The 14,276-nt window shown below is 52.7% G+C and overlaps 1 protein-coding gene across 9 annotated transcripts in view; it reads right to left on the reverse strand.

The window, feature by feature from the left end:
• Positions 1-14,276, reverse strand: part of TSPAN18 (tetraspanin 18) — a 186,943-nt gene that overhangs the window by 84,695 nt on the left and 87,972 nt on the right. Inside the window, exon 1 of one of the 9 annotated variants that reach the window (XM_087423083.1) lies at positions 9,420-9,483. The exons of 5 other annotated variants lie outside the window; for them this stretch is intronic. In XM_087423083.1, coding sequence (XP_087279209.1) covers positions 9,420-9,472 — 53 coding nt within the window. In that variant the 5' untranslated portion in view covers positions 9,473-9,483. Of the gene's footprint in view, positions 1-8,991; positions 9,030-9,419; positions 9,506-14,276 lie in introns of those variants that run through there. 3 more of the 9 variants (XM_087423090.1, XM_087423082.1, XM_087423089.1) reach the window with 3 other exon arrangements.

The raw sequence follows: 14,276 nt of genomic DNA on the forward strand, positions 1-14,276 counted from the left end.
GGCAGCCCCCACCGAGGGAGAATGAGCAGAAACAGATCTGAATGTCCCCCACAATGCACATAGTGGCACTGTGCCTAACAGCGAAAACACTGGAAGCCACCTGTATCAGTCAGGGTTCTCCGGAGAAACAGAACCAACAGGAGACATATATATATCTGATATCACATATCTGTGATAAATGTGTATGTGTATATATCACGAGATTTCTTTTAAGGACTTAGCTCATGCCATTCTTGGGGCTGGCAAGGCTGACATCCGTAGGGCAGGCCGGCTGGCTGATGCTGCCGTCTCGAGGCAGAATTCCTTCTGTTCTGGGAAACCTCTGAAGGCCTTTTCACCTGATTCAACCTCCTACGTACCTAAAGTCAATTCACTGTAGACACTGCCCCCGTGGGCAGGGAGCCAGGAGTGCCTGGGAGCTCACGTCCCTCCCCCGTGCCCAGAGGGCCCTTAGCCAATGTCTGAGGGTGTGGGAGGATGGAAGCCCAGCTTGGCTCAAGTCGAGACGCGGCTCACCCCCCAGAGTCCCCTGCGGGTCAGCCTTGGCAGGATGGTGCCTGGAGTCACTCCCTTTCCTGGCTTCCTCCCCTTCCTTGTTCTGCTCCCAACCCTCTGACTGGTTTCTTCTGGGAACTCATCCTTAATAAATCCCTTATGCACAGATGCTTGCCTCGGGGTCCACTTCTGGGGCATCCAGATTATGCTAAATGTTTTCCCACTCAACAGTAACCCTTCGAGGTGAATGCTGTAATTATTCCCATTTTTCAGATGAGGAAACCGAGGCCAGTGAAGTTTAGTGATATGCCCAAGTTAGAGAGCAAGTAATAGCTGAGCAGGATTTGAGCCCACGTCAGCCTGGCACCAATCCTGCCTGCCTCACTTCCTCTCTGTAGGACTCCCCAGCTCCTTGGAGACATGAGAAAATGGAGGAGGGGTGCTGGGGAGATGCATTTGGTGAGGGACGACGGGGAAAACCTGTGGCGCTGTAGGTTTCATCAAAGCAAAAAAAATATTCATGATTTGCCAAGTCAGGCACACACAGTGCAACCTGAATCCCAGCCTGCTGGACTCCCCCTGGGGCTGCTGCTTCCTTCCCTGAGAAGGAACCCGTGGCTCTCTCCCTCGGAGCCGACACGCAGCCCCAGCTCAGGAAAGGATCTGTTTTCTCGGTGGAGGGGGAGGCTCCAGGGGCGGCAGGAGCCAGCAGATCCTTGTGCCACAGCCCCGGGTGCAGGCTGGAAAGGAGCTAATGACTCGATGTTCCGTGCTCAAAGCCCCCTGCTCTCCCATCTCCCCCATCTTCCCCTGTGTCTCTGTGAAGGAGAGAAAAAAGAATCATAAAAAGCCCCCTCTTTGCTCCTGGCCAGTCTCTCGGCTCCTGCCTGGGTTTAAGCCTTGGAAACAAAGGCTGACCCCCCGGGGCACGTGGCCGGCAGAGGGGAGCAACAGTAATTAACGATCTCTCAGCCTCTTCTGTGTGTTATCTACCTGCCCAGCAGGCTCCATCTAGGTGGGGTATGGGCAACACAGCCCCCTCTTCTAGATGGGAGTGAGCACTTAATTGCAGGTGATAGGATTGGGCGGGGGGAGGGGGGGGCGTCTTTATTCCTCTCCAGATCCCAGAGACCCGGAGGGTGACTTTTGAGAAGGAAAAATCAAGGCAGCAGAAGTGAGGTGTGGATGAGCCCCGGTGTCTGCACGCAGGTGGCCTGCCTGCTCCCGGTTCGTCCCCCTGCTGGCCGCCCTCTGGGTTTACAAGGATCCACAGTGAACTTAGTCACCGCAGGTGAGCTCCTTGAGGTAAGATTATGTCATTCATCCTCATAAGCCTAATCTAGCAGAGAAGATAAAATCATTCAAATAACCCTTGTAAGGGGTAAAAAGTGGTCATTAATGAAGTGCTATTAGATAACAGGAAGGAGGGACTAAGCCTGGGAGGTCCGGGAGGGCTTCCTGGAGGAGGTGGAAGGTAATGCCCTTGGGATCCAGGCAGCTAGAGTCAAATGAGGAGTAATTATCTAAAGCCACCATTTGCTGCATGCCAGCATGGAGCTAGGAGATTTACTTAGTCTCTAAACATTAAACGAATCCAGCAAGTAGTCTTATTATTCCACTTTACAGATGAAGGAATGGGGCTCAGAGAGGTTAAGCTACTTGCCCAAGGTCACCAAGCCAACAGGAAGGAAAGCCAGGATTTGAACCCAGGTCCGCGTGTCCAACCAGGCCCCTGCCCTGTCCCCTGAGTCATGGACTGCCAGGCACAGAGGTGAACACTAAGGGGCTGGCAGTGGAGCTCCAAGTGGGGAGAGAGTGCCTCTGTTGGAGCAGTGGAGGCAGGCCTCCTGGAGGAGGTGTCTCCCAAACGTTGAAGCTTTGGGCAGGCAAAGAAGGGAGGAAGGGCATTCCTGGGGAAGGGGACCGTGTGGGCAAAGGCACAGAGTGTTGTCGGCGAACAGCCTCATCTGGTGAATGTCAAAGGGGCACGTTGGAAAATAAAGACCCAAGGATATCCAGAATATTCGGGCCTGACCTCTGTAAAGGCCTTGAAACGGCAGTGAAGACTGGCAGTGGGAAGCCACCAAGGTTTCTTTGAATAAGTGAGTGTCTCTGAAGCCGGTGGGCAGGCTGTCAGCCAAATGTGGAGACCGGCTGCAGGGCCAGGCCCCAAGGCAGTAGGGCTGGCGAGAGGGGCGGCTGGGAGAGGCCTGGCCACGGCAGACCACAACCTTGGGCTGTGGGGGGGCCCTCCCTGGGTCCCTGGGAGAATGAGGCTGCCACAGAGAACAGAGTCCCCGGGGACAGCGGGGGTTTGGGGGGAATATGATGGCACGTTCCAGGCCTACGTTCCAGCCGTCAACACGGAGGGAAGCAGCTGGGAGGTGGGATGGCTTTTCCGGGGTTGGGGGAGGGTCAGACTCGAGATGCAGAATCTGAGGGTCTTGGGCAGAGAACTGGAAATGGAAGCTGGGCTGAGGAGGGACAGAGGAGCAGAAGGGAATGAGGGGAAAAGGAGGAGAGGGGAGCGGAGGGTAAAAATGGAGTTTCCTCTCCACCGGGAGGAAAACTTACAAGAACCGTTCAATCATTCATTCATTCATTCACAGCGTGGGCTGTGCTAGGAACTAGCTAGATATTGGCAAGAGGCAGGAAATGCGTGGATGAGGAGGAGGAGACTCAGAGGCAGACGGCCTGGGCTCGAATCCCACACTGGCCTCTTGGGACGGATGCCGACTTGGGCAAGTTACTTACTGTGGAGAAGTGAGTCTAAGGATGCCTGGGTCATAGAGTGGGGAATCGGGTGAGATGACACACGACACGAGTCCAGGGCTGGGACAGGGGGCTGGCATCTACCAGACTCAACAAGGGGGGCGGTCGTCCCTTTCCGCCTCCTCCACGCCCTCCTTGCTGAACGACTTCTTTACTGTTCCCTGAATGCTCCAAGCTGCTCCTCCTCGTGGAGTCTGCATGTGTCAGCACTGGCTCTCTCTCTGCTTAGAACCTCTTACCCCAGGTCTTCACTCAGCTCGCTCCCTCACTTCATTCAAGTCTCTGCTCAAATGTCACCTCCTCCAAGAAGCCTTCCTGGACCAGACTGTCTTGGGCAGCTCCCCACCCCACCAGTCGCTCCCTGAAGGCAAGCTCCGTGGGGACAGACTGTGCTCGGTTTCCTCAGCATGGAGAATATGGCTCTGTGCAGAGCAGACTTCGACATACGTTTGTGAACGAATGAATGGGTGAGTTAATGAATGACCCAGACACTCTGACTCTCTGGACTTCTCCAGCAGGACCAGGGAGCGGTCGACAGACTGTGTACATAAGCACAGTGATTCCAGGTCTGGATCTGGGGGCCTGCTTGTTCCAAAGCCAAGTTCGGGGGTCCCCAGGGCCTGGGGGAGGGACTTGAAAGCAAGGACAAAGAAACGTGACAACCCTCGTCAGCCGCAGTGTGCCATGAAGTCCTGACATCTTTCCCTGGGGCCACAGCTTTTGTCTGAGTCAGAGCTCTGAGCACAGAGCATCTTTTCATCGGTTCCCGAGGCAGGAGACGGCCTGTCAACAGGTCTGACAGGGCGGGACATCGGGGTTCCCAGAGGATCGCTCCTGCTTTTCTGCCTCCCGCACTCTAAGCCAGAGTCCAAACCAATGTCTGGTGGACCATAGGTCCGTTGGCCTAACACAGCAGCACAGCAGCATTTAAAATTTTTTCCTTTAAATTACGAATTAGTTGGCAATATTTAACAATTTGGAAATATCCCTAAAAATCTGAGTTTTCAACTTCTTTTTTTAAATTTCACAAGATCTGAAAATACTGGAGCTGCAAAGCAGCTTCTCTCTTTAGATGGAGTACGTGTTGAAGTCTACCACAGTCCCCACTGCTCCCTGGTGTCTCCCAGACAATACAGTTGTGGTTTAAATGCCCATTATCATTGTGCCTGGGCTGCTGGTTGGTTGGTTTGTTGGTTTGTCACTCAACCTGCTCACTTCTCTGGGTCAGCTGCCTGGCACACGTCGGAATATGAGTGATCCCTGGTCTGAGCCCCCTTGGCCTCAGTTTCCTCACCTATAACGTACAGATGACCTTCCCTCCTAAAGTCAAAGAAGATAATGAACATGAATGTGACCAGAGTACGGCTGGTGCCTAACTGATGCTCAATAAATATTTCCCCTTCCCTTTCCTGTCTGGCTAACCTGGCCCAGCCATTCATTCTCCAATCAGCAAATAAATATTGAGTAACACCTTTATGCCAAGTATGTGCAGGACACTGGGATGCGATGGTGAGCAAATGGATGTGGTCCTTGCCCCCACGGCACTCATCGACTATGACTAAATAAATAACCCAGCAAATCAATCTGTAATTTCCGTTTGAAATATGTGCACGAAGGCAATAAGTAAAGTGGAATGAGGGAGAAGAGGAAAGGCTCCCCCAGGAGGGGTATCTGAGCTGAACACTGAAGGATGAGAGGGACCTGCCAAGTGCAGGGGGCTGGACCAGCGTTCTAAACAGAGGGAACAGCCTGTGCGTGGCCCCAAGGCAAGAAAGGGCTCGCACTGTCCTAGGAACTGAAGTGAGGCTGGGGTGGATGGCGGGGTGGGTGAGGGGAAGGGGGTGATATGACCTGGTGAGGAGGACAGGGGCAGACCGTCAAAAGGAGTGAGGATTTTATTCTAAGGGCAGCGGGAGCACAGAAGGCTGCGAGAGGCTTTGTTGATCCAAATTGCCTTTTTGAAAACATCTGGGCTGTAAAACAACAATAAGATACTGCTCCAAACCTATTATAGTCCAAAAATCCAAACCTACTAAAATCCAAAAAACTGACACCACCAAATGCTGGCGAGGATGTGGAGCAACAGGAATTCTCATTCATTGCAGGTGGGAGTGCAAAGTGGTTCAGCCACTTTGGAAGACAGTTTGGCAGTTTCTTACAAAACTAAAAATAGACTTACTATATGATCCAGCAACCACACCGCTTGGTATTTACCCAAATGAACTGAAAACCTGTGCCACAAAAAACCTGCACAGGAATGTTTACAGCAGCTTTACGCATGATCATCATCACGAAAAAACTGGAAGCGACCAAGATGTCCTTCAATGGGACACAAATAGGATAAACAAATTGTGGTACATCTATTCGATGGAATATTATTTAGCAATAAAAAGAGATAGTTATCAAGCCACGAAGACACAAGCAAGAACCCTAAATGCACATCGCTTAGTCAAAGAAACTGGTCTGAAAAGGCTACCTACTGTATGATTCTAACTTAGTACATTCCAGAAAAGGCAAAACTATAGAGACAGCAAAAAGATCAGTGGTTGCCAGGGGTTAGGAGGTGAGAGGGGGGAATGAACAGGCAGAGCACAGCGGATTTTCAGGGCAGTGAAACTATTCTTTAGGATACAGTCATGACGGACAGTGTCTTTATACATTCGTTACAACTCACAAAACGCACACCACCAAGAGTGAGCCCTAATGTAAACTATGGACTCTAGTTAATAACACTGTATCAATATTGGCTCATCAATTGTAAAAAACGTTCCACAATAACACAAGATGTAAACAATACAGGAAACTGTGTATGTGTGTTGCAGGGAGTGTTTGGGAACTCTGCACTTTCTGATCAAATTTTTTGTAAACCTAAAACTGCTCTAAAAAAAATAAAGTCTATAAATTTAAAAATAAACATACATTTAAAAAATGTCTGGGCTCTAGTGGAGAGACTGGATTAGTGGGAGGGGCCAGAGCGGAGGCGGGGAGACCAGTTCAAGGGAGACCAGTCGTCCAGGTGGGAGATCGTGGTGGCTTCAGTGAGGGTGGTGATGGGGAGAAGGGGTGGATTCAAGAGTTATTTAGGAGGCAGAGCGGACAGGACCTGTGATGTGCTGGATGTGGGGGGATGAAGGAGGGAGAGTGAAGGAAGGTTCCCTTGTTGCGGTCTTGGACAACGGGTGGGCGGAGGCTCCATTCACTGAGGTCGGGCTGCAGAGGGGAGAATGGGATGGGGGAAGGAAGCTGCAAAGTCAGTAGGGAGCCTGTGGGAAATCCAGACACTGGGGATTCGGGAACGGAGTCTAGGAAAGAAGTCTAGCTAGAAATTCCGGAACCTTCCTCCTATGGAAGTGGGCTCACGTTTGTCAATTCAATTCAGCCAGATTTTCTGGGACCCCGCCTCAGAGCATACGGCTTTGTGGATTCATCCATGGTGACGTCAGCCCTGGAAAGGCCTTGAGGATCTACCTCCCCATCCCTCTACAGATCAGGAAACTGAGTCCCGGGGAAATCAGGAGAATTGCCCAAGACCCTCCAGCCAGCCATGGCGGGGTGGTCACGGGGTCCCACCTCTCCATCTTCTTCCACGAGAGCCCACACTGCCCTTTCCCTGTGCGCCCGTCCCCAGTCCCCCCGCACACGTTCTCTTGAGCACACCCATGAGCTTCCCGGCTGGAGAGATCTTCCGTAGTGCTGGGAAACGTGGGAATGGGTCTCTTGAGCGGTATTCTAAGTCACATGTGGTCGGGGAGACCATGTTTTGAAAGGTGGATAATTTTAGCCTGAGTTCAGGCTGAGGCTGTGACAATGAAGAAAGATGGCAAAGCTGAACCCCACACGGGGTCAGCACAGACGCGCGGAGTCCAGGACTCAGGACAAGCCATCATGAGGAGGGAGGCGCAGAAACTGGGACAGGTGGATGGAGCGGGAGACAAGCTGCGTGGAGGGCCCAGGAGGGGGACGGAAGCAGCGCAAAGGATCAGGAAGCCCTTCTCTCCAGATGCTGGCACGCTGGCCGGGCGATACGGGCAGGGCTGGACAGACGGCAGGGTGGGTTACTTCATCACTAACCCTCACTCCTCGCGTGTTTCCCGCTGTTTGATCCCACATTCCCAGAGCACCAGGCCTCGATTCTGCCTCCCTACTTTCCCTCCTTACTTCTCCTCGAGGAGTCCCATCCCGTGACTTCTGGAGATTCAGAGCAGGGGAGACGGGAGGCACACGAGACGTTCATCGTCTAATTCAACTCTCCCACCCGTCTTTCCATTTCACAGATGAGGAGACTGAGGTGCAGAGTCACAGGGCTTCAGTCTCGGAGCAGAGCCCAGAGCCAGATCTCAGATGCCAGGTCGCTGCTCCTTTCTCTCCCCACCCCACCCCGCAACCTGAGTTCATCATCAAAGCCATTTAAGACGTGAGCCCTCCAGGGGCGAGGCCCCTCCTGAGCTCTAAGGTCATGTGGCCATGGTGCCCGAGGCCAGTTGGTCTTGGTCCATCTATGGGCTTCCCACACTGGCATCCCTGTCTTGTGTTACGTTACATCAGGGACCTAGAAGAGCAACCCCAGAGCCTGGAGGTCCCAGGATGAGGCCGGAGGTCAGATTATGGCAGCCAGCTGGGGAAACCATCAGGCCCCCTGGAGAGGTTAAAGGGGAGCAGAGACCTGGGGGGAGGACCACAGTCTCAGAGCTGGCTGGTCACCCCCACGACTCCAGCCCAGCCCAGAGGGCCCGGTCACTGAGGCAAGGCCCTTGCAAACTAAAGGCTCTGGGGCAGGCCACAAATGGAAGGACCAAGAGTCCAGGCATCTTCAGGCGTGGAAGAAAAGACCCTCCCAAGCAGGGAAGGCTCTGGCCAGCTGGGTGCAAGAGCCTGAAGGGCAGAGGGAGCGAAAAAAGGCACACGGGACAAATGACATTATGCAGAGAGTAAAACCACGCCCTTCCCCCCCCACCCCCGGACTCCCAGAGCACCTCCCCCACTACAGCTGACTCACACTCTACTCAGAATACAAGCACCTGTGTGTCCAGCCACAGGTCACATTCAGAGGCAGGCCCACAGCATGAAGAGCTCTGACTTTGGAGCCAGACGTTTCTGATTTCAAATCCTGGCTCTGCCACCTACTAGCTGTGTGACCTTGGGCAAGGTACTTAACCACTCTGGGCATCAGTTTCCTCATCTCTAAACCGAGTGAGAAGAGAGGAGGCACGCAAAGTCCTGAGCACACAGCAAGCTAAGGTGCTAACGTTGGTGATCACCGCAGGCGGCAGACACGAACAATCTGAAAACGCCTGTACCGGTGGATGCAAACTTTTTTTTAGCCCTCCCTGTTCCAGGAAAGCCCTTCTTTCTACTCTAGCCCGCTTTGTGGTAACAAGGGTTTACATCCCCTATCTCGTATCGTCTTTCCTCTAGCTTGTTAAGGTAGATTTTATCGCTGTTCCACTTTAATGATGGGAAACAGAGGCTGAGAGAGGAGAAGCTTCTGGCCCAAACTGACAGCCAAGGGGGCGCAGAGTGAGGGCACCTGCCCTGGTCCCCAAGGCCGCCTTGTCTCGCGGGTGCTCTAAGACACGCCCCGAGCAAGCACACAGCTCTAAACAGACTGATGGAAAAATAAGCCTAGCTGGGTCTCTGTTGTAAAAACCGGGGAAGCCTGAAAACCCACGCGATGGCCTTGTAAAAGAATACGGGCCCCGGGTGACATGACAACAGACAACCCACCTGATGAGTTTCTACCAGGCTCAAGGGCTGATCCAGAGACATTCCGGAAGCCTGTAACGAGACAGCAGCCCCTGACTCCTGTTTCCAGCTCAAGTCCACCAGGAGGCCCCCACAGGGTGGGGTTCCTCATGGGCACATCGACTCAGGCAAGACGGACCTTGTCTTGGAGGGTCACCCTCCACTGGGGCCTGAGAAGCCGGCAGTCGGGCACCCTGAGTGGGGAAGGATTCCAAAAGGAGGGGGGACCCAGTGAGAAGCTCGAGGGTGCTGGAGTCACGCAGCCCAGGCTCCCACGCAGCCGCCCACTTCCTGGTGATGGGAACTGGGCCGCTCACCTCCCAGGCTGGGCCTCAGTCCCCTCCTCTGTGAAATGGGGATAACAGCCCTACCTCAGAGGGTGTCCCAAGAATTAAAGGATCACAGGGTACCTGTAAAAGCTCCCACAACGGTTTCTGGCACATGGAAGGTGCTGGATAAACATCGGCCCGCCACCTGACTGCCTTCAGGAGCCCTTTGGTTGGGAATCAGATAGAGATGAAAAAAAAGGGAACTCTTCGGCCACCTTTGACATTCAGGAGGCAGCAAGGGCACTGGGATCAGAACATCCTGGCCTCCCAGCGCAGGCCCTGACCGGAGCCCCGCCCAAGGGGTGGTCGATCGCTACATCCTCAGCACCACTCCTATCCCTTGGGCACCCTCCTGTTGCTTGTCTGGCCACACTGACCTGTAAGGGTCTGCTTGGTGTTTGTGTCCAGGACCAGAGAAGGGTTTATGGAGGACAGGGGCGGGTGGACGCTGATTTTTATATTCCTAGCACAGAGCAAAGCCTTTGGCACCCAGCTGGTGCTGATAAATGTCTATGGTAGGAATGAATGAATGAATGAATGAATGATAGCAGTGTCCCTGGGGAAGCACGGACACTCAGTCTTTGCTCAGGCTTCTCCTGAAATGGAATAATTATCTCAAACAATAACATCATGATAAAAGCAGCAGGAAGCCCAGCCCTTGTTTACAGTGAAGGCTCCTCTCGCTGGGGGCCTCCGGAATCCCAGGCACAGACCCTTGGGCCCTGGGCTTTATCTCCGTGCTTTCTCCTTCCTCCCATTGTCTGGCCTGGCTTCCCACAGCCCCAGGCCAAGGCTGGCTTTGTTTGGAGGTCAGGGGGCCCCGACTGCCCCAGAGGTACAGGGCAGAGCAGAAGGGCCCATTCCCCTCCTGGGGAAGCATTCCTTTTGGATCTTTCCCAGGGACCCTCCCCCTCATGCTTAGTTTCCTCAGAGACACTGAGGCCACCACAGCCCCTGTCCCTGCCCCCATCCCCAGCTGGCCGGTGGTCAGAGGCCCCCAAAGAAGCCACCTGATTAGGCAAAGTGGGGAGTAGATAACAAATGACGACACCAAGTAAGCAACCAGGACCAATCACTTAGACTGCTAAATAAAGGCTATCAGGAGGGGCGAGGAGTGAGGGGCACCGTCCGTCCTCCCTACAGAGGGGACAAAACCGTGGAGGAAAGAATGCAGAGGCACAGGAACCTGGGGATTGCTCAGAACTCAGTTCAACTCACGGAGACTTGGAGCCTTAACTCCACCCCCCAGCCGTGATGGCGAGGCTGAGGGAAGACCCTGGGAAGCAGGAGGTGGGGGGACGGGTGGGGGTCAGGACCAAGCCTCGTGTTTTAGCAGATTTACAGCAGCTGTTCTCAGGGACCGGCCAGAAACAAGCCCCGGGGTCCTGGTCTTCCGTGAGTGACACGGAAAGACCCACCTCCGAGTGGCTGACCTCTTTCTCCTCCTCCTCTTCCTCCCTGCTCCATCTGCCTGACTCAGATGAGCTCCTCTGATTGTGGCCGAGTGATGTAAAATGCTGAAGACAAAAATTGCTCCCAGCAATATCGATTCTGTTCATTCCTAAGTCGAGAGCTTCCATCTCTGATGATGTAATGAAGGCGGAGATGACGTGGAGACTCACAGCAGCAGCTCCCATTTACTGAGGCCAACTGGATGCCCGGAGCGTCCTCCTAATCCTTGTAGCTACTCAGGGAGGATTTCACGACGACTCAGCAAGTGAGAAGCCTGCCCAATGTCACAGCCAGCGAGTGGAAGAGGAGCTCCAACTCAGCTCCACCTGCTTGTGCCAACCCCTGGCTCCCTTAATCCCCTCAACTGGGTCCACGGGACTTAATATCATACATTCGGGGAAACTGCGGCCCAGATCAATGATTTCTCTCTTTTGCCCCCAGGAGCGGGGCCCTGGTCTTTATTTGAGGTCTGACATTTTCCCAGAGTTAGACTGTGTCCCCTCAGACAGGAACTACATTTCCCAGCCTCCTTTGCACCTCTGTGGTCATGTGACTCATTCTCACCAATGGGAGACGGGTGAGGTGAGCCCTTCCAGGCCAATGAGATGAGGAAGCAGGAGCCCTCTCTCCCTCTCCTTCCTCCTTCCATGGTGAACTTAGAAGCCACCTGTTGAAGACGGAAGGAACTAGGGACCCCAAGGACTGTACGGACAGCTGTCCTCCACTTTCACTGAGCTGTTGCTGAGTGAGAAATAAATGTGCATTGTGTTAAGCTGCTGAGATCCAGGGCTGACCACTTACAGCACCCAGCGCTGCCTTAACCAACACACTAGCCTTGGGGTCTCCATTATTTCCAACCGTCTCATCCACAACCATTCCTGAGAGTGCTGGGGAAGGCCCTGTCCACCCCAAGAGCTCAGAGAGAAGTTCGTTTATTACACGCACGGTTTGGAGTATCCTGATTCCTTGGAACCTCAGTTCCTGCATCAAATGGCCTCACCTTTTAGGAACACAGCTGTCCACACAGCCTGTCTACACAGCTGACTCTTCTCACCCTCACTACTGTGTTGAGGGATCATTCAGCCTACTTCAAGAAATTTCTGTGGACACCTACTGTGTGCTAGACAATGTTCTAGAAGAGGAGATAAAGAAGAAACCATCCCTGCCCTTGAGAAGCTTTCAATCCAGATAGGGTAGTATATCTCCATTTTTCAGATGAGGAAACTGAGGCTCAGAAAAGGTAAGTATCTCAAATAACATAGCTGATTGGTGACATCCTGTCCACTGACCCAGCACAAGAATCACCTGAAAAAGATGATCAATGAAGACCATGTCCTCCACAAGGTTAAAACCTTAACATGAGCCTAACCCAGAATTCCCATATGAGGACAAAGAAAAGAAAGAGAACCATCCCTGGTTCACCTTCTCTTCTACCTGATTTTATTATCTGTACTGTTCTAATGAAAAGTCAAGCCCTCTTCTTCATCCCCAAGGAGACCTAAGGAGATGTCTTGGTCTTAATTTTCACTCCATGCCAAATAGTCCAATATCATATTAGTCGAAATTACTCGACCTTAATCAAGGTGACACGCCTCTCTGTGCCTCGGTTTCCCCTCGTGTATAATGAGAGGGCTAAACTGGACGATTCCTCGGGCTCACTGCAGTCCTCCATGTCTGTGACTCTAGAATATTCTCTTGCTTATCAGACACTGGGAGCTGCCTCGCTTGTCCACCTGACCCTACTAATGAGCTAACATTTTATTGAGTCCTTATCTGATGCATCACAAAATTGAAGTTCTTTATCTGTCATAACAACCCTATGAAGTAGGTGCTATCATTTTATAGATGAGGATACGAAGATGCAGAGAATTTAAGTAATTTGCCCAAGGATGCACAGCAAGTAAGTGGCCAAACCAGGATTTGAACCCCAGCAGTCAAGCTCTCTCGAGCTATATGGGCACCTCCCACAGTCCCATCTATTCGCACACGGCTCTGCCCACAGCTCCTGAGGAGCGGACAGCAGACCACATAACCACGCCCACTTGCCACAGCTGATTGGACTAGGGAGGTCACCTGTGGCCAGGGCAGCCCACTCCTTGACCTTGGGAGTGTAAGGCGTGGCCTGGGCTGGAAGGCACTCAGGTTTGCACAGGGAGGCTCAGAGGCCACTGGCCAGTTGGCTGTGGGGAGCTGAACTGAAACCCGTGAGGACTCGGGTCCACTCACCAGATGCTCACGGTCACGTTAAATGAGCAGACCGTGTTAGTCAAGGCAGGGAGAGCAATGAGCCACCCTGAGGAGCCTGACCAGAGACAGAGAATTCCATAGATGGTTCTCTGGCTCCGGGAGCTCAGAGGTGCCCCATTTTTGGATTTCCTGTAACCCTGAATGCACCTTGACAGCCACCTCCCCTCATGGACCTAGTGCACGTGGCCCTCGATCCCCCATAAGGAGCTTGCCAAAACCAGAACCTCTGAGCAAATCGATTCCCCTTCTCCGTGCCAGACACCTTTGCAGGGTCTGACGGCACCTTTACAAACCAATATGCTCGTAATTAGTCAGCCACCGGCTCAGGCTCCGGACTTTTCTGTAATATAGAGATTTGTGCTGTCACAATATTTACTGTCACAGGATTTGACAAATAGAGCTCTGGTGTGAGAAACAGTCTGTATAAAAGGGAAAAAAAAGGCAAGAGAAAGAAGGCTTTTTTTCTTTTTTTCTAAAACCTTTCCAGCTCAAAATGGAAAAAGCAGAGTGCATAGCAGAGGGGAGAAAAGTCAATTAAATCACGATAATTACTTCCGCTGCCTCACCCAAAAGCAGCATGAACGTCTATTAATTAGGATTTCCATGTTGACTGTGGCCGTTTGACTTCAGCGAGGCTGCCTGTGTGCTAGGTAATCACGTTCTCCTGGAGAGAAAATGTGTGAAAATATTTCCACCCTGACAATTAGCAGTTTTAAAGAACTCGACACACACACACACACACACACACACACACGCACGTACGCACAGAGGGGTTCCCTGAGCCCCTGGGATTGGCATGAAATGCAGCAGTCTCTGCAGCCCCCACCTCCACCCCGCAGAAGTCAAGATGCCCCAACCCCACTCCTTATAATTCCCAGCTCCTCCCAGCTCTCTAATTAGCACTAAGATGCTTGTCAGGGGCGCACACTCCTGCACAGAAGCACACAACAGGAGCCTGAAGGAACCAGCAGGGTTATCTTGCCCAGACCCCTGCCTCTGGCCAGACCAGCTCAAACCACGCAAGAGAAGAGCCAGTCTAAAGGCGACATGGAAGGAAGGGCGTTCAGAACAAGTTGACTCCATCCTCAGAACCAGATTCACATCCAGAAACCAGAAGCTCTGGTGGTTTAGACATGAGCGAATGTTCCAAACGGTCCGTAAAACCTGGGGCTGAGATGATTCTCCCTGTTTAGATGGGCAAAGGCCCACAGTGTTTGCTCAGGAGAGGCCTGTCAAGTC

Source organism: Ceratotherium simum, chromosome 34 (assembly GCF_057802395.1).
Source record: "Ceratotherium simum simum isolate JZ-2026a chromosome 34, ASM5780239v1, whole genome shotgun sequence".
Classification (NCBI taxonomy): Eukaryota; Metazoa; Chordata; class Mammalia; order Perissodactyla; family Rhinocerotidae; genus Ceratotherium; species Ceratotherium simum.